The 21,109-nt window shown below is 42.9% G+C and overlaps 1 protein-coding gene across 2 annotated transcripts in view; it reads right to left on the bottom strand.

The window, feature by feature from the left end:
* Positions 1–21,109, bottom strand: part of UGGT2 (UDP-glucose glycoprotein glucosyltransferase 2) — a 448,230-nt gene that overhangs the window by 6,445 nt on the left and 420,676 nt on the right. For both annotated transcript variants that reach the window (XM_033949012.1, XM_033949013.1), the window contains exon 38: positions 6,780–6,927. In XM_033949012.1, coding sequence (XP_033804903.1) covers positions 6,780–6,927 — 148 coding nt within the window. The remainder of the gene's footprint in view (positions 1–6,779; positions 6,928–21,109) is intronic.

The following is a 21,109-nucleotide window of genomic DNA, read 5'->3' as shown; positions in this document are numbered from 1 at the left end:
TAGACTTTAAACAACATAAACTCAGAAAACATCTGTTGACCACAAAGAGGTGTGCGTCTTTTGCAAAAATACAATTTCAAAATTTCCTTCTTAGCTTCAGAAAAATACCCATCACCACTGAAGTGATATCTTGAATAGAAAATTGAGATATATTGAGGCTGTCAGGAGAGAGAATTTAATCTAAACCTCTCTCCTCTTGAGACACTCTGGACCCTTTAGAAAATGTTTTAATTCTATGGTAAAACCTAATGATTGGATCATACAATTTTCTTATTGGCTGCTTTGTGACCTGCTTATTAATTCCTGTTGCTACAGGCAAGACAACATTAAGAAACTGAGAAACTAGGCACATTGCTAGGGTCAAACAGGGTAATTTTATAATAGCCTAATTGGGCAGAAAGGAACCTATTTATAAAAACATAGGTACCTATGTGTATGTTTATAAAATGTCAGCAAAATTCCTGCAGAAATGATGTCTATCTTGAAGGCTTGGGCATTTACACTTGCTGATCAGGAAGTAAAAATGTTATTGCCTAAAATAACTCATGATTTTGTTCACACTCTGCCAAAACTTTGCTCTAGATCTAAAGTCGCTTACAAGTATGTGTGTAATTGTACTGTGCACACTGTTATGTAAGAGGCAATTTTACAAAAGCCTTATGTATAGGAAAGGTTTGTAAAATTACCTCCTAAATGTTTGAGAGATCCTGCCCAAGTGGTGCACTGAGTGTGCTGCAGGTAGCCCTTCGAATTCTGTTTCGATTAAGAAAGAGTGATTATGTGACAGAATGCTATATATCGTTGTATTGATTAAAATTAGAACATCAAATCCTTTATAAATTACTGGTTATGGTGCATCTTTGTATGCATAATAAGGCAACAAAACATTTGATGGATAGCATTCTGCCATACGAACCACAGCGCATGTTGCGCTCGGTGAGTCATGATGACCTACATATTCCGACAGTGAAACAGTTGTGTCTAGAGCTAGCATATTTCTGTGTGTAGGTCCTGAGGAGTGGAATAAGCTTCCTCGTCAAGGATAAGAAAAGAGCGTTTCTCTTGTACAAACGCACGGGGGAAAAAGAAGCAAACATTGAATACAGGACAAAGTCTGCAGCGGTCAAAACAGCAGTCAGGGAGGCCAAACTTCGAATGGAAGAAACACTAGCGAAGAACATTAAAAAAGGGGACAAATCCTTCTTCAGGTACATTAGCGACAGGAAAAAGAACGCAGACGGGATAGTACGCCTTAGAACGCCAGACGGGAATTACGTGGAAACAGATTCTGAAAAAGCCAAACTACTGAACGATTACTTCTGTTCAGTCTTTACCTGCGAGGCGCCAGGGCAAGGGCCACAGCTGGAAGCAAAGGAAAGCAAGGAAGACCCATTTCTGAATTTTGAGTTCACACCAGCTGATGTTTACAGAGAACTTTCAAGACTCAAGGTGAACAAAGCCATGGGACCGGACAATTTGCACCCAAGAGTGCTCAGAGAGCTGTGCGATGTTCTGGCGGAACCGTTAGCCATGCTCTTCAATCTCTCCCTAAATACGGGGAGAGTCCCCCTGGACTGGAAAACAGCTAATGTCGTTCCTCTGCACAAAAAGGGTTGCAGAGCAGAGGCTGCGAATTACAGACCAGTGAGTCTCACATCAATAGTGTGTAAACTCATGGAAACTCTACTTAAAGGTAAATTAGACACGATAATGGATGAAGGGAATCTAAGGGATCCCTGTCAACATGGATTCACCAGAGGCAGGTCATGCCAATCCAATCTTATAAGCTTCTTCGATTGGGTGACAGGAAAGCTAGACCTGGGAGAGTCTCTGGACATAGTGTACTTGGATTTCAGTAAAGCTTTCGACAGTGTCCCACACCGTAGACTATTAAACAAGATGAAATCGATGGGTTTGGGTGAGAAACTAACTGCATGGGTCAGGGATTGGCTGAGTGGAAGACTTCAGAGGGTGGTGGTCAACGGCACCCTCTCTGAGACATCGGAGGTGACTAGTGGAGTGCCGCAGGGCTCAGTCCTGGGACCATCCCTTTTCAACATATTCATAGGGGACCTGACCCGGGGGCTTCAGGGTAAAGTAGCACTGTTCGCCGACGATGCCAAACTGTGTAACATAGTAAGTGAAAGTAACCTCCAGGATAGTATGACACAAGATCTGATCACGTTAGAAAACTGGTCCTCGACATGGCAGCTAGGCTTCAACGCTAAAAAATGTAAGGTCATGCATCTCGGCAGAGGAAATCCATGCAGAACATACTCCTTGAATGGAGAAACGCTAGCTAGGACTTCAGAGGAACGGGACTTGGGGGTAATCATCAGTGCAGACATGAAGGCTGCCAAACAAGTAGAAAAGGCCTCATCAAAGGCAAGGCAAATGATGGGATGTATCAATAGAAGCTTCGTCAGCCGTAAACCTGAAGTCATTATGCCACTCTATAGAACCATGGTGAGACCCCATCTGGAATACTGTGTGCAATTCTGGAGGCCACATTACCGGAAAGATGTGCTTCGAGCTGAGTCGGTCCAGAGGATGGCCACTAGGATGGTCTCGGGGCTCAAGGGTCTCTCATACGAAGAAAGACTGGGCAAACTGCAGCTCTATACCCTAGAGGAGCGCAGGGAAAGGGGTGACATGATTGAGACATTTAAGTACGTCACGGGTCGTGTCGAGGTGGAAAACGATATATTCTTTCCCAAGGGACCCTCGGTCACAAGGGGGCACCCGCTCAAACTCAGAGGAGGAAAATTTAGTGGTGACACCAGGAAGTATTTCTTCACAGAAAGGGTGGTAGATCACTGGAACAGACTTCCGGTGCAGGTGATCAAGGCCACCAGCGTGCTCGACTTCAAGAATAAATGGGATATCCACGTGGGATCCCTACGAGGGTCGAGTAAAGGAACTAGGTCATTACCATTCAGACTTAATGGGGTGGGTCAATAGAGTGGGCAGACTTGATGGGCTGTGGCCCTTTTCTGCCGTCATCTTTCTATGTTTCTATGATATTTGCGACAGCAAACATATTTGAGTAGTTTTAAGAAAATGTTGAAGAAACATCTCTTCTGTAAGATGAAATATGGGACTTGATTTATAGTTTTTTGATGCGAGGCGCTGGTAGTCTCTTTGTAATTTTAGGAGGCTTTACATTATCACTGCAATGTTTTATTCATGTTTGATTTGTTGTACTGTATGTGATTCTGTTTATGTATTCTATTATGATCCGCCTTGGAAAGGTGGGTGTTGTGCCTATGGCCAGGATATAGCGTACGTAACAGTCTGTATGAATCTTCATGCCTGCTTGAACTCTGATTTTAACTTTGTTTCAACTCTGTTATACCGAGAACATACGTGGGCGCTTCCCGTACTGTTTCATGTCTGTGTTCAACTTTGTCTCAACTCTGTTATCAAGAGTATATCCTGCTATAGTTGAAACTAAGGACACAGAATCTGAAAACCACCTGCATGTGAGACAGACTTGCAAAACAACTTGTAACAGTGAACTCAGCATTTTTCATACTATATAAGACTGAGAGTTACCGTATTTTCACATAGATAACGCGCACCCGTGTAAAACGTGCACACGGGTATAGCGCGCAAAAAACACACATTTATGTACAGAAATTTTTATATACCGCGCACACCCGTATACCGCGCATGCTGCCCGACTCTCCCGTCGCCGCCTGACTCTCCTTTCGCCCGCCCCGACTCTCCTCTGGCCACCCAGACTCTCCTTTCGCCCGCCCGACTCTCCTCTCCCCCTTGAAGTCCTGTCCCCACCCTGAAAGCCTGATGCCCCCCCCCCCGACGTCCGATTCACCCCCCCAGGACCGCTCGCACCCCCACCCCGAAGGACCGCTCAAGCCCTCTTGCCCCCCCGACTCGATCGGGGCAAAAGGGAGCCCAAGCCCTCTTGCCCCGCCGACTCCCCAACTCCCCGACAATATCGGGCCAGGAGGGAGCCCAAGTCCTCCTGGCTCTTGCGAACCCCCACCCCCCCCGCTAGTTGTTCGGGCCAGGAGGGAGCCCAAACCCTCCTGGCCACGGCGACCCCCTACCCCCACCCCGCACTACATTACGGGCAGGAGGGATCCCAGGCCCTCCTGCCCTCGACGCAAACCCCCCTCCCCCCATGACACCCCCACCCCCCTTCCCCATACCTTTGTATAGTTGGCCGGACAGACGGGAGCCAAACCCGCCTGTCCGGCAGGCAGCCAACGACGGAATGAGGCCGGATTGGCCCATCCGTCCCAAAGCTCCGCCTACTGGTGGGGCCTAAGGCGCCTGGGCCAATCAGAATAGGCCCGGGAGCCTTAGGTCCCTCCTGGGGGCGGGGCCATGGGCACATGGCCGGGTTGAGCCCATGTGCCTCAGGCCCCGCCCCCAGGTGGGACCTAAGGCTCCCGGGCCTATTCTGATTGGCCCAGGCGCCTTAGGCCCCACCAGTAGGCGGAGCTTTGGGACGGATGGGCCAATCCGCCCTCATTCCGTCGTTGGCTGCCTGCCGGACAGGCGGGTTTGGCTCCCGTCTGTCCGGCCAACTATACAAAGGTACGGGGAAGGGGGATGGGGGTGTCATGGGGGTCGGCCAGGGGGGTCGCGGGTCGGCTGGGGGGGCGGTCGGAGGTTCTTGGGGGGGGGGGCGGTCGTTGGGGGGAGGGGGGTTTGCGTCGAGGGCAGGAGGGCCTGGGATCCCTCCTGCCCGTAATGTAGTGCGGGGTAGGGGTGTCACCGTGGCCAGGAGGGTTTGGGCTCCCTCCTGGCCCGAACAACTAGCAGGGGGGGGGGGGTCGCCAGGGCCAGGAGGACTTGGGCTCCCTCCTGGCCCGATATTGTCGGGGTGTTGGGGAGTCGGCGGGGAAAGAGGGCTTGGGCTCCCTTTTGCCCCGATCGTGTCGGGGAGTCAAGGGGGCAAGAGGGCTTGAGCTCCCTCTTGCCCCGATCGTGTCGGGGGTGCTGCGGTTGGCTGGGGCAAGAGGGCTTGAGCTCCCTCTTGCCCCAATCGTGTCGGGACCGCCAAGAGGAAGCAGCAGGACACCGGTAGGAGCTTCTACATGATGGGGGGGGGGGTCGGGAGGCTGTGGGGGTGCGAGCGGTCCTTCAGGGTGTGGGTGCGGGTGGGAGTGCGTGCGAGCGGTCCTTCGGGGTGGGGGTGCGGGTGCGTGCGAGCGGTCCTTCGGGGTGGGGGTGCGAGCGGTCCTGCGGGGGGGGGTGTGAATCAGACGTGGGGGGGGAACTATGTAAAAAAAGTTTTGTATAACGCGCAAGGGTGTGCGCGGTATGTAAAAACCACGTATAACGCGCGCGTTATATGCGAGAAAATACGGTACATCCTAGACTTTGAATCCAGCTGCAGCCAAGGGGAAGTCCCGTGTACTGTACTGACCCATCAATTGAAAGGGTTCCCGATTGTGAGGGACAGATGGCAGACATGGATGTTTTTCAATACATATATATAATCTGTATTATCTGGTGTATCTGTATTATCTGGTGTTTATCTGATGTTTATGCAATAAAATATCATATTCCTCTGATGCTTTCTTTGGATGTTACTATTGCACACCCTTGTTAGATAGATATGTGGCATTACAGTGGGGTATAATTAAATAAATACAAATACAAATGTGACTAGGACTCAAGAAGCTAGGATAACAGTCTGACTTTTTTCCAAGTTTAACAGAGTTTTGAATTAATGTCCAGAAAATAGAAGAAATGCTAAAATGTTTGGATATGTGTAGAAGTATTCAGAAATTAAAACCTCTCCGATTCTCCTCCACTCCTCCTCTGCCTGCTTCTAGCATCCCTAGCAACAGACTCTAGATATGGTTCAACCAGTGTGAAGGGACTGAGGGCAGAACACTGGAAGGCTGCTGTAATTACAGAAAGGGAGAGGGTGAGTAGAGAAGATTCTGTGCTGTACAAGTTCTGTATGAGGTGGAGGATGATTTTTCCATGAGTAATGGGCTGACCTTGGCGAGACACAATTAGTGTCTTGGGGCTGGGAATGATGAAAGGTGTAGGCATGAGAATAGTGGAATGAGAGGCCTACAAATATGTTTGCCTAGGGCCTGATATAGTACAGTCTGGTCCTGGTTGTGGGACTATGGCACATAAGATTTGCCGCTGCTGGGTCAGACCAGTGGTCCATCATGCCCAGCAGTCCGCTCACGCGGCGGCCTTTAGGTCAAAGACCAGTGCCCTATTTGAGTCTAGCCTTACTTGTTTATGTTCTGTTCCAGTAGGAACTTATACAACTCTGTGGTTAAGTATAAAATTCATCCTTTTACATATTCTGTTTTTACTACTTATGATCTAGCTAGGTACTTGGGACCTAGGTTGGCCACTGTTGGAAACAGGATACTGGGCTTGATGGATCTTCGATCTGTCCCATTATGGCAATTCTTATGTTCTAATCTGTTGTCAGTAACATCTAATGGTTTCACTTATCATACTTGAATTAATGTTATTATTCCTTCCAAATCAATAAATTATTTGTGTACCATTCCACTCAAACCACCACCTCTTCTCTCTCCTCTAAGTTAAAGACACACACAATGAAAACACAATTATACACACAGAGGGATTGGAACAAATTTCTAAGCCATACTCTTTGTGCTTTCCCTACTTGTTGGTAAGTCCTTAAAGCAACAGTCATAACCAAGAGATTCCAAGGACAGAAATTAATATATGGTGAAACTAGCTTTGCTTAATATTTCCACAGTAAAACAACTTTTACAAATGAAGGAAAAGGAAATTGTTTTTACCGTTTTGGGATAATGGTGGGATCTTGTTTTTCTTTTCCTCTTCGACTTGTTTCTGTAATTGTTTTATTTCATTGTCATACTCTGTCCATTCGGGAACAATCCTCATGGCTGCCTGAAGCTTGGGTTCTTTCGTTTTAGGATTATTGCACTGAAAAATTACAAAAATATAACTGTCACTGGAGTAAGGAAAAATACAAGGCTATATGAATATCCTTGTGCTTGTGTCTTGTTGTACAGAGTAAGAATTGGTACTTCTGGAGGAATTCTTTGCAACTCTGTAATGCAGAATTTATACAGAGTACGCTCCTTCCTCTCCTTAAGTATTTTTATTTTAGATAAGGAATAACATTATTTTTTTGCCTTGCAGGGAAGTTTTCCCCTTTCTTTTTCTTGTACTTTGAATTTTTGTTATTCCCTCTTTCCTGTAATATTTATTTAAAACATTTATATCTCGCATATCACAAAAATCTATGTAGGCTACAATATACACACAAATGCATTAATAGACAAACACATCAACACTCTCAAATCAAAAATAAAACCATTATAATAACAATCTACATTCCGGATACCATTAATAAATTACAACCACAACTTCCTCCCTTCATAAACTGCCAAAAGCTTCCTGAAAAAAGTAAGCCTTCAAAGACTTCAAAACAATATATGAAGTCAATGTGTATATGTAACCTGGGGAGAACGGGATAGAAACTGAATTAAATAAATAAAATAAATAAATGTGTTGCCCATCGATGGTCGGTATATTAAAATTAATAAACTTGAACCTTGATTAGAAAATATTTATTAAAATATTAAAATAAAAATTCTGATCTGGCACTGGTGTTAGTGGCTCTCCTGGACTTGGCTAATGGTGATGATGAATGGCTGCATATAAAGGCACACAGTTCAAATGAACAATCAGGCACAGGATAGCAAAGAAGTAGGATGTAGCCCAATGTGTAGCTGTTTGCCTCCTCTTCTTGTTGCATGATCTTTGCAGGAAGGGAAGAAAAACAATCTAGGGAAGGTACCACAGGGAGAAGGTTGTTGGAAGTTGGGAAGAATGCGTTAAAAAGCTAGTTTGGAAGAATGTTATGGGGGTGACTATGTGCCTGAAGAGAAGCATGAGATGTGTGGGTATGTGAAAAAAAATGGAAAAGATGGGACTATGTGCAAGTGGGGGAGAGGAGAGAAAGATGGTGAAATGGAAATATGTGCCTGGGGGAAGAAAGTTGAACAGGTGGAGATGGAGCATAAGTCTGATGGGTGTAAAGGAGAAGTGAGGCTAATGTGTCTGGGGTGGGAGAGAAAGGAAATGGAGATATTTGACTTGGTAGAAAGGACTGGAGTAGGAGGGGCAGGAAATGCTGAGGAGTGGGAAAAGACGACTGCAGTTGGAGCAAGAGAGAACTGGGAGGGTGAAGCTTGAGAACAGAAAAGGCAGAGGGAGGGACATTTTAGATATATAAAGGAGTCGGATTTTATGAAGAAAGAATTCTGCACAAGAAATTACATATTAAATGTGCAGATTTTAAAACAATGTACCCAGAATTAACATTTCAGCTGGAATATGCCCTGCAGTAAATTGGAGATCAACCATAAGCTCCCAAACTATTAACCCCTTAACCAAACTTCTAACAGCATACAAATATATTACTACTCTGCAGATATTAGTTTCCTCAAGGAAAGTTTTCTAGTTTTAATATCATTTTAAACCGTTAGAAGGTAAGAAGGAAAGGTTTGCCTTTTTGCAGATGATACCAAGATTAGTAACAGAGTGGACACCCTGGAGAGAGTGGAAAACATGAAAAAGGATCTGCAAAAGTTGGAAGAAGAGTCTGATATCTGGTAATGAAAAAGTGCAGAGTGATGCATTTGGGGTGCAGAAATCTGAGGGAGATGTATGTGCTGGGAGGCGAAAAGCTGATATGCACGGATGGGGAAAGAAACCTTGGGATGATAGGGCTAGATTCACTAAGGACACTGATCGTGTCCCAACCACTTTGCGACCCGATTCACTAACCTCGTGGCCGATCATCCTCCAATCCGATCCGTGCATGCATATGAGGGGAAACGGCATGTATAGTAGGATGGCAGCGATTCACTAACAAAAAACTGGAACACCGATTGTGCTGGCCAATCAAGAAACAAGTGACTGCTGGGGACCAGTCGCTCATGTCCTTTCCGACTACATCTCCTGCTCTTTGGCCTGACTCTCCTGCTCTCTGCCCCGACTCTTCTTGCCTTCCCTGCAGTGCAAGCCCATGGTTTTAACCTGCAGGTTTAAAGTGGGTTAAAACCACGGGCTCATGAAGTATTACCAGTAAAAAAAGGGTCGCTGCTCTGTAAGCATGCACAGACCATCTACAGATGGTCTGCGCATGTGTCGAGATTGCTATTCAGCAATCCGTGCAGTCGGTTGGGAGCGTGATTCCGATCGCCCCCATTTGCATGAGGACGCGTCATCGGATCGACTGGTAGGGGAGTTCAGTGAATCTGGCCCTAGTGTCTGAGGATCTGAAGGTGACAAAGCATTGTGACAAGGCGGTAGTTGTAGCTAGGATGCTGCTAGGCTGTATAGAGAGAGGCGTAACTAGCAGAAGAAAGGAGGTGTTGATTTCCCTTTACAAGTCGTTAGTGAGGCCCCACTTGGAGTATTGTGTTCAGTTTTAGAGGCTGCATTTGGCCAAGGATATAAGAAGACTTGAAGCAGTTCAGAAGAAAACAACGAAAATGGTAGGGGGTCTGAGCCAAAAGAAGTACGAGAAGAGACTAGAGGACCTCAACATGTTTCCTTTGAAGGAGAGGAGAGATAGGGGTAATATGATACAGACATATAAATATTTGAAAGGTATTAATTTAGGACCAAATCTTTTCTCGAGAAGGGAAATTGGAAAAACTAGAAGATAAATTGATGTTGAGGGGTGGTAGAATTAGGAGTAATGTTAGGAAATTCTTTTTCACAGAGACTATGATGGATGCCTAGAATGTCCCCCCCTAGGGAGGTGGTGGACAGAAAAACAGTGACAGAATTAAAAAAGCTTGGGATAAACACAGAAGACCTCTAACTAGAATATGAATGGGTAAACTTTCATGGTCTGTATCTCACAAAGGAGATGGTTTGGATAGGCAGGAGTGAGCTTCAACGGCAACTCCAGTGGTTAGAACCTAAGGACAGTACTGAGTGGACTTCTAAGGTCTGTGGCCCAGAAGAAACAAAGAAAAAAGACAATTTAATCATGAAACTGTAATGCAATTATAGGGCACACTGGATGGACCATTCAGGTCTTTATCAATTTGTCATTTACTATATACAATATTGAACAATATGTTTCATGTGAATTGTAAAGTAAATGGAAGCAATTATTCAGATTTCAGTTACTTTTTTTTTTTTTTTTTTAAATAAATCAACTTGAAACATCTTGGTTATTTTTCACATGTTATAAACAGAACCATCTGTCACCAGTCCCTGGGAATGGTACAGGTCTCTTTCTCTCTCATCTGAAATGATTTATAGGCTCTAAACTGCTTCATGCCTAATTAGCAACACTGATAGTAATATAAGTTCATAAATGGCAACATATTTATGAAAAGTACTGTAAAGTTGTTCAACAAACCTATGCAAAGTAATCTTTTTTTTTTTTTATATATTCTTTATTCATTTTCAAGATTACATTAAGTGTTAAAATATATTCAATCACATAAACAATAAATACATCACTTAGAAATAATCATTAACAAATCTCACAAATTTTTATCCCCATCCCTATCCCAACCCACCCTCCCATATATTCCATTATCATATAAAACATGTAATAATAAAATCCCCCCCTCCCTGCACCTTAAATTAACAAATAAATATAAGGGAACCAATTTTGAATTAATCTTTACAATACTTCGTTAATGGTTTCCACACATCCTGAAACTTTTTAAAATAACCCCGCTGTACTGCAATAAACCTTTCCATTTTATATATATGGCATAGAGAGTTCTACCAGAAGCTATAATTTAATCTCCTCCAATCCTTCCAATTAAATGTGATCTGCTGAATGGCAACTCCAGTCATTATAAGTAATAATTTATTGTTATTTGCAGAAATCTGACTTTTTGCTCTCATTTCCATACCAAATATCACAGTATCGTAGGATAATGCCACCGGGTTATCTAATAAATTATTAATTTGGTCCCAAATTGATTTCCAAAAATTCATAATAAATGGGCAATGAAACAATAAATGATCTAAAGTTCCTGCTTCTAAATGACAATGCCAACATCTATTAGACAAAGAACTATCTATTTTTTGTAATCTAACAGGGGTCCATAACGCTCTGTGCAACATAAAAAACCAAGTTTGTCTCATAGATGCTGACACCGTACATTTCATCCTCCAAGACCAAATTCGTGGCCATTGAGATGCAGTAATTTCATGCTTAATCTCAATACTCCAAATATCTCTTAGACCAGTTTTTAAATTATTTTTATTAAATCTACTTAATATTTTGTACCACTGGGCGGCCTGGTGACCCAAGAAGTCTGTCTGAAAACACATAAACTCCATATGATTATTAAGGTTTTTCCAATCAGGGAACCCCGCCTGAATGGCATGCTTCAGCTGCATCCATCTAAAGTTTTCTGAGTTTTTAAGACCAAATTTATGTTGCAACTGTGAAAACTCAAGCATAGTACCATTAGCAATAACATCATCCAATATTCGTATTCCTGCTATCATCCATTGCTTCCAGACTAGTCTCTCCCCGCCAATTTGGATCTTGGAGTTTACCCATATAGACTGTTTTGTAGATTTATAAATTGGAATAGTTGTTAGGTTGCTTACATATCGCAATGTTTTCCATGTATCTACTAGTATACTATTATCTTTACTATAGCTGGGCATTTTGATACTGAGTACATGGCACAGACGCAAAGGAGACATGAGTTGCCATTCTAACCACAACCAGTCAGGGAGTTTTTCCATGAGTTCTGGGAGGACCCAATACATACCTTGGCGCAAAATATAGGCTTGATGATACCTATAAAAATTTGGAAAATTTACCCCTCCCTCCGAAATTGATCTTTGTAAGGATACCAAAGCCACTCTAGGAGTTTTACCCAGCCAAATAAATTTTAAAAGAATGCTATTTAATTTTTTATAAAAGGACCCATGAAAATATACCGGCAACATTCCCATCTGATAACAAACCACAGGTAAAATCATCATTTTAATAGTTTGGACTCTCCCCCACCATGAAAGGTGTAACGGATTCCATTGCTCATACATCTCCGTAACCTTCTGTAATAACGATTTTTCATTTATTTTCATTGTTTCATCCAATGTATTTTTAATCCAAATGCCTAAACACTTTATTCCCTCCTCTTTCCAAAGAAATGGAAAAGAATCAAACAAACCTTTTGTACAATGAACATTGAGTGGAAGAATTTCTGATTTATTCCAATTTATCTTATATCCTGAAAATTTTCCAAAATTCTCAATAATTTCAAGTAAGCAAGGAACGGTTTTCTCAGGATTTCTCAAATAGAGCAATATATCATCCGCATAAGCCGAGATCTTATATTCCCTATCTTTATGAGGAATACCCTGTATCTCTTCTGTTTGCTGAATGGCTAATAACAAGGGTTCCAAAACAATATCAAAAAGCAAAGGAGATAAGGGACAACCTTGTCTAACCCCCCTTTGCAGCCTAAAATCTTCTGAGAAATTATTATTAATATATAATTTAGCAATAGGGGAGCTATACAATGCTTGAACCATTTGTATAAATCCCGAGCCAATACCAAACCATTCCATCGCTTGATACATAAAGGTCCATTCAACACGATCAAAAGCCTTTTCTGCATCAAGTGATACAGAAAAAACTGGATCTTTTAAGGCTTTGGATAAATTCAACATATGTAATGCAAGCCTAGTGTTGTTAGAAGAATGTCTTTGAGCAACAAAACCTGTTTGATGCATACCAATCATAAAAGGGAGAGCTTTAGCCAAACGTATAGCCAAAATATTAGCTAAAATTTTCCCATCAACATTAATTAAAGAAATAGGCCAGTAATTTGAAACCAGTGTGGGATCTTTATTTGGCTTTGGCAAAACTATAGTTAATGATTCAGCCATGGTACCCATAATACAAACTTTAGTAAGTTGAGTCTGATATAAATTTAATAAATATGGTAACAGGGTAATTTGAAATGATTTATAAAACTCTACAGTATAACCATCTCCACCTGGAGCGGATACAACTCTAAGGGATTTCAATGCTGCTTGCAATTCATTAACTAATATTGGCTTTTCTAAACTTTCTTTTATATGCTCAGGAATTTTCGGTCCCGTAATTAACTTTAAAAATTCCAAACCATCCTTTTCTTTATCTAAATAAGGCTCAGAAGAATATAGGTTTTTGTAAAAGTTTAAAAATTGTCTTAAGATTGGTCCAATTTGAGAATAACTATTCCCCTTTTCATCTTTAATCATCACTATTTTTGTTTTTTTACTTTTAGATAATTTACCAATAATCTTCCCGCCTTATTTGAATTTCCATAATACAATGCCTGTTGAGAAAATATATCTTTTCTAATCAATTTTGAAGAAATCTCATTATATTTCCCTTTCACTTTAGTGAGGTCTTGTAATATAGAATAATCCCATTTCTCAACTAATTTTGATTCTAATATCTTTATATCTTGTTCTAAACTATGAAATTGTTTTTTAATTTGTTTTTTAAGATATGCCGAAAAAGAAATAATTTGACCTCTCATGGTTGCCTTAAAAGCATCCCATAATGTTTCTATAGAGATATCCTTCGTATTATTAATTTGAAAATAATCATTTATTTTTAATTGTATTTCCTCAATAAAATTTGGTTCCATCAGCAATGCATTATCAAATCTCCATATAGGTCTCCTATCCTCTTGATCAATTACTTTAAGTTTAATCCACACCCCACCATGATCAGACAAAATAATTGGATCTATGGAGGCTTGTGTTACTTGTTGAACTAATGTATTTGACACAAATATATAATCAATTCTTGAAAAAGATTTATGAACATGGGAACAAAATGAAAATTCCTGATCATTAAAATGAAATATTCACCATATATCCTTCAAATCACAATTTTGTACCAAATTATCTAATCCTAATGATTTCATAATTCTACTAGGTTTTTTGTCCATTATAGGATCTATAACAGCATTAAAATCCCCAGCCACAACTAAATTAGAAGTAGCCAGTGGTAATAACAATTGTTGTAGGGTTTTAAAGAATTCAATTTGATTGATATTAGGTGCGTAGACATTGAAAAGCGCCATTGTAGTATTTCCCAGTTTCATGTCCACATGTATCCACCTTCCTAAAGGATCACCAGATATAAATTTGAAGGTAGCATTACATCTTTTATTTACCAATATTGCAACACCTGCTTTCTTCTTTACAGCTGGGGCATAAAAGCAATGTTTTATCCAATTTTCTTTCAGTTTTTGAGACTCTAAAGCTGACAAGTGAGTCTCTTGAATGTAACAAATATCTATATTTTGTTGTTTTAAAAACAAAAGTGTTCTTTTCCTTTTTATTGGATGATTTAAACCATTAACGTTTAGTGAAAGAATTTTAAGCTCCATTAATCAAATTAATTCTTTCACATATGATATTCACCAAATACTTCAACATATAATTTTTCTGCTCAAATCTTAATTCCCTTAATTTACTATAAGGTGCAACCCTCCCTTCCCTTAATTCCTTAAAACTTATATTTCTAAAGCCCCAAAACCCCTTCCCTAGTCCCTCCCACAACCCTCCCTTTCTTATTATACAGTAACTTGAAGGCAAAAGATCAGACCAGCACCCATCCCCTCCAAAGCATTTTACTTCATTATTTCCCCCATATTATAAAAAATTGAACATTCCAAATATTTAAATCCCCTAATTTCCACTCTATATATATCCCCAATCTATTACATAGATCTCTACCCATAAATCATACCAAAAAGAACTGTATAATTTAATATTTTATACTAATTGTTTCAAACTAAATGTCAAAGACTCTTATAATTTTCTGTAACAATTCCCTTACCAACATTTAATTCAGCTTTAACATGTAAATGCAATATAAATTTCATATACGTTAAAATTAATTAAATTAAAAATTCAATTAGTTCACTTACAAAATATTCAATTTAAAGATTTTCTAAATGAAATACTCCATTTATCTGGATCCCAGTTCCACCTTTTAATCCCTATGTGAAAGGCCATTCACTATTACAAATGACCTTCATCATTCAATACATAAAAATTAAAAGAAACACTGTAACAGAAAAAATAATACAAACTATTTATGTAAATGTAAACCAAATCCCACATGCCTTTGCACAGAACTGAAATGCCAAGCAAAGTAAAATCCACTATAATATAGAATACCTGCAAAAGGGAGGAACCATTAAATAAAAGAATTCTGAAGAAATTTAAAATTATAGAAATAAAACCAAAATAAAACCAGTAAATAAAACACTGAATGAGATTAAAAATAACTCAAACATCCCAGTTTCCAATCTTAGATACATAGAATGGTTTGGTGTGGGTTTTTTTCCCCCTTTTTTCCCATGAGGAAAAAAAATTCCCCAAAGAAAACATTTGAAGATGGTCATCAAAGATTTTTAATTCTAGAACCCAAAATGTGTTAAACTTAGACAAAATTAAATAATATACTAAATACTTACCGTATTTTCACGCAGATAACGCGCACCCGTGTATAACGCGCACAAGGGTATAGCGCGCAGAAACCACGATTTTATGTATAAAAACTTTTATATACCGCGCTCACGGGTATAACGCGCATGCTGCCCGACTGTCCTTTCGCCCGCCCCGACTCTCCTCTGGCCACCCCGACTCTCCTTTCGCCCTCCCCAACTCTCCGTGCGCTGTCCCGACTCTCCGTTTACCCGCCCTGCCCTGCCCCCCCCCCGGCAGGACCGCTCGCACCCCCACCCCGAACGACCGCTCGCACGCGCTCCCACCCGCACCCACGATCGGAGCAAGAGGGAGCCCAAGCCCTCTTGCCCGGCCGACTCCCCGACAATATCGGGCCAGGAGGGAGCCCAAACCCTCCTGGCCACGGCGACCCCCTACCCCCACCCCGCACTACATTACGGGCAGGAGGGATCCCAGGCCCTCCTGCCCTCGACGCAACCCCCCCTCCCTCCAACGACCGCCCCCCCCCCAAGAACCTCCGACCGCCCCCCCAGCCGATCCGCGACTCCCCTGGCCGACCCCCACGACACCCCCAACCCCCTTCCCCGTACCTTTGTGTAGTTGGGACAGACGGGAGCCAAAACCGCCTGTCCGGCAGGCAGCCAACGACGGAATGAGGCCGGATTGGCCCATCCGTCCCAAAGCTCTGCCTACTGGTGGGGCCTAAGGCGCGTGGGCCAATCAGAATAGGCCCTGGAGCCTTAGGTCCCACCTGGGGGTGCGGCCTGAGGCACATGGTCGGGTTGGGCCCATGTGCCTCAGGCCGCGCCCCCAGGTGGGACCTTAGGCTCCAGGGCCTATTCTGATTGGCCCACGCGCCTTAGGCCCCACCAGTAGGTGGAGCTTTGGGACGGATGGGCCAATCCGGCCTCATTCCGTCATTGGCTGCCTGCCGGACAGGCGGTTTTGGCTCCCGTCTGTCCCAACTACACAAAGGTACGGGGAAGGGGGGTGGGAGTGTCGTGGGGGTCGGCCAGGGGGGTCGCGAGTCAGCTGGGGGGGCGGTCGGGGGTTCTTGGGGGGGGCGGTCGTTGGAGGGAGAGGGGTTTGCGTCGAGGGCAGGAGGGCCTGGGATCCCTCCTGCCCGTAATGTAGTGCGGGGTGGGGGTAGGGGGTCGCCGTGGCCAGGAGGGTTTGGGCTCCCTCCTGGCCCGATATTGTCGGGGAGTCGGCCGGGCAAGAGGGCTTGGGCTCCCTCTTGCTCCGATCGTGGATGCGGGTGCGGGTGGGAGCGCGTGCGAGCGGTCGTTCGGGGTGGGGGTGCGAGCGGTCCTGCTGGGGGGGTGAATCGGGCGTCGGGCGGGGTGGGAACTATGTAGAAAAACTTTTGTATACCGCGCTCACGCGTATAACGCGCGAGGGGTATGCGCGGTAGGTAAAAACGCGTATAACGCGCGCGTTATATGCGTGAAAATACGGTATACTCTAAGCCAGGCACTACATTGATCTGTCCACTATCCCCGGAATTAGATGTGCTGGAGACAAGCAGAAGCGGCGAGAAGGGCTGCACCAACTCAAAACTGAAGCCGGGTAATGTGAGGAGAGGCGAAGTCATCCAAGGCCAGGGAACTAGCATAATGTTTTGCTTCTCCATTCTTTTGTAGAATTTTAATCATTTTTATTTGAAACTATTCCAGTCATTCCAAAACAGTTAACATATTAATGCCAGCTGCCATCTTTGAATTTAATAAAGTATATGGAAATAATTAAAATTCCTCTTTATATTCCCTCAAAAACAAACTTATCTTCTCAAATTAAATTTATGTAAATAAAATTTTAAAACCCCAATTCCAATCCTTCAAAATCAGTTGATCTTAATTCATAGGAACTTCTAGAGATGACAAAAATTCTTTAAGTTTTCCAGGATCATCAAACTGATGAAATTTCCCCTTGTACGTTACTCTCATTGATGCAGGGTAATATAGTCCATATTTAGCACCTATTTCTCTCAGTGGTTGTCTCAGTTGTAAAAATTGCTTTCTAATTTGAACAGTTTCTGTAGCAAAATCCTGAAGGAAAAACAACTTAGAATCTTTATATGCAAGATTTTTAACTTCCTTTGCAGCTTGTATAATATCCAGTACCTGTTGGAATTTTAGTAGTCTGAATATTATAGTTCTTGGTTTTTCTCCGTTTTGATCTTTCCTCATTCCAACCCTATGTGCTTTTTCAATTTCCAGTGATCCTTTTATTTTTAATGGAAGAATTTTTGGTATTAACTCTTCTAGGAAAGAGATCATGTTCTCTTCAATTCCCTCTTTTAGTCCAACAATTCTTAAATTCTGATTCCTAGATCTGTTCTCCATGTCAATCATTTTTTTATTCATATCCATTAATATTTTATGATCTTCTTTGTATTTCTGTTGAATGTTTTCAATTTTTTCCACTTTATTTTCAATCTTATCCATTCTGTTGTTCAAAAGATCAAATTTGCTGTTCATGAGATTCATCTCTTGTTTCACTTCCATTATATTTGTGTTAATTTTCCTCAATTCCTCCATAACTTCAATAAAATCCAATGCGTCCATAGGTAAGGGAACCTCACTGGAAGATTGTGAGTCTTCTTTCAGCCTTTTGGTTTTTCCTGTAGATTTTGAAGAAGCTTCTTGCAGCTTTTGTTTATTTGAAGCCATTCCCAGGAATTTAATTTTAAATTCAGAAGAAAATTAGTATTTAAGTTTAATTACAAACTGCCTTCAGGAGGAGCTCAGCAGTTAGCCAGCCATTCTCTCTGGCTTCAAGTTCCGGAATCTCTATGCAAAGTAATCTATGAACTAAAGGAAAAGAAAATTTCATATTTTATATATTAAACAGGACACAGTAGAAACCGGTAGTTTACAGTTTCCAGTTTATTCAACATAGATATATGAGTGGAGATCCATTATTTTAGAATAATCTGAATTAGAGTTTAAAGATATAAATTTGGAATCCTTGCCTTGATTCTGTTATGATCCCTTAATGAAGTCCTATATGGGCAATTCTATAACCTGCCACAATGGGGTTAGGAGGAGTGTGTGGCGCAGTGGTTGGAGCTAGAGAATGACACGGTGGCGGTTTACCCGCGGCCACCGCATTTTAGCCGCGGGTCACCCGCCGAAACGGGGAACGAAAACTAGCAGTCGCTGCAGCGACGGGGACAAGGCCATTCACCGCCCGTGGGGCGGTGAATGGTCTTGTCCCCGCAGTGAGGCATAAAGGATCGCGCGGTCCCCGCAGCACACACCCGCCTGCCCAATCGATCCTAGTGTTTAGCCAGCTCTCTCCCTTCTCCTCACCTTAGTTTGTAGATTTTCTTTTTCGGCGACCCGCACGCTATCAGAAAGCCGCGCACCCGCTGCTGCTCAGTTTCGATCTTCTGCTCTGACGCAACCGGAAACAGGAAGTTGTAGCAGAGCAGAAGATTGAACACTGAGCAGCTGCGCGTGCGCGGCTCTTTGGGAAAGCGTGCATGTCGCCGAAAAACAAAACCTATAAACTAAGGTGAGGAGAAGGGAGAGAGCTGGCTAAACAGTAGGATCCATTGGGCAGGTGGGTGGTGGCTGCGGGGACCGTGCGATTGCTCGTGTTCCCGGCTCAAATTGGAAGGACGGAGTGAAAGGGAAAAGGATTCTGGGCCAAGGGGATGAAGACGGAAATAAAAACCCACAGCAGGAAAGAAAGGGAAGGACAGGCAGGTGAACCAGATGCTAGAAGCAAGGGGGGGGAGGGGAAGAAAGAGGGAAAAAAGCTAGATGGGGTTGAAAAGAAGAGACACACTGGTATGGAAGAGGAAGACAGGGGAAATCTGGACACAGGAAGGTAACAGAAAGAGGGGAAATTATGTGCATGGGGCATAGGGACAGTGACATAAAGGGGACATGCCATGGGGATGGTATATGGACACGGGGGGGGGGGGCAATGGCAGATACATAGGGGAGATATTAGAAATGGGGAAAATAACACAGAAGCAAGATGGTTTGTGGGGATGGGATAGGGACCGAGCTTGCAGGCTCCAGTGGCTTGCACAAATTACATTGTAATGTGCCATGAAAATAAGAGGGAGGAAGGTAGATAGATAGGCCACGCGAGAGGAGCTGAAGGGTAGTAGAAAGGAACAGATGGTAAAGGAGGGAGGGAAGGGTGGTGGTGGAAAGGAATAGGACAGACATTGAAGGAGGGTGGAGAGGAACAGACCCCGAAGGGAAATGTGGAAGACAGAGTGGGAAGAAGACAGATGCCAGACTATGGGGGAGCGGAGGGAAGAAGATGGGTGCTAGACCAATTGGAGGGGGGGGAGTGAAGGGAGAGGCACAGTAACAGTAAGTGGAAGACGCAGAGATTAGACACACAGTGGATGGAAGGAATTGAATGAGAAGATGTGGAAAGCAGAAACCAGACAACAAAGGTAGAAAAAAAAATTATATTTATTTATTTATTTTTTGCTTTAGGATAAAATAGTATATTAGTTGTGTTGATAAAAATTTATAAACAAAGCCCTGCCAGCTGAACATCTCTTTCTCTAGTTCAGCAGCAGGAACTTTGATTTATAAGAAAGGAATAAGCTAAATATTACAGTACTAAGGCTTATATGGATACAGCGGGGACGGTGACGGGGCGGTGAATGGGATGGCAGTGGCGGTGACGGGGCGGTGAAAGGGATGGCGGTGACGGTGACGTGGCGGTGAAGGGAACGGCGGTGACGGGGCGGTGCAGAGGATGGTGGGCCGGTGACGGGGACAGATTTTTTCCCCGTGTCATTCTCTAGTTGGAGCTGCAGCCTCAGCACCCTGGGGTTGTGGGTTCAAACCCCGCGCTGCTCCTTGTGACCCTGGGCAAGTCACTCAGTCCTCCATAGCCCCAGGTACGTTAGATAGATTGTGAGCCCACCGGGACAGATAGGGAAAATGCTTGAGTACCTGATTGTAAAACCACTTAGATAATCTTGATAGGCGGTATATAAAAACCTAATAAACTTGAAACTTGAACTTGCTTAGTGCCAATATTATAATGGCTTCAGTATGTGCCTAAGCCTTTATACAATAATTCAAAGCAACACTAGCACATCAAAATATAGGTGCACCTTCTTAGGATAGGTCAATATCTGGCATAAGTTAAGTGTGCAACTGATTGAATTCTATATGTTGGGCGTGTCACTAAGCAACACACCCGGCCCACCCAGGTATACACCCTTGCACACGTGTTGTAGAATATTTATCCACGTAATTTCCAATTACTGACACCTCTAACATGTATAAATGTTATTCTATAACATATATATGCATTTGGCACCAAGTTATAGAACTGCACTCAAACGTTGATAAGATTTATGGACTAGAGATCTTGTAGCTATATTTGCTTTTTGCTGCACTGCGTACCTTAGTAGATCTAGATGTATTGTAATTGTTAAATAGTCCAGATTTTCACACATTACACCAAAGAAAATACTGAAACATTTATTTGAAATCTAATCTATCATTTGTTCTCTTAGGCGTCCATGGCTGGCATCATGATTGTTGCAGTTGTTCGGGTCTCAAAACATCTGGGTAGGTAGAACCAATGTTTCAGCCATCATGCTGTGACTTTCTTCAGGTTATCTATC

This window comes from Geotrypetes seraphini, chromosome 6 (assembly GCF_902459505.1).
Source record: "Geotrypetes seraphini chromosome 6, aGeoSer1.1, whole genome shotgun sequence".
NCBI lineage: Eukaryota > Metazoa > Chordata > Amphibia > Gymnophiona > Dermophiidae > Geotrypetes > Geotrypetes seraphini.
The sequence above is the reverse complement of the archived record's forward strand: the minus strand, read 5'-3'. Positions and strand labels throughout refer to the sequence as shown.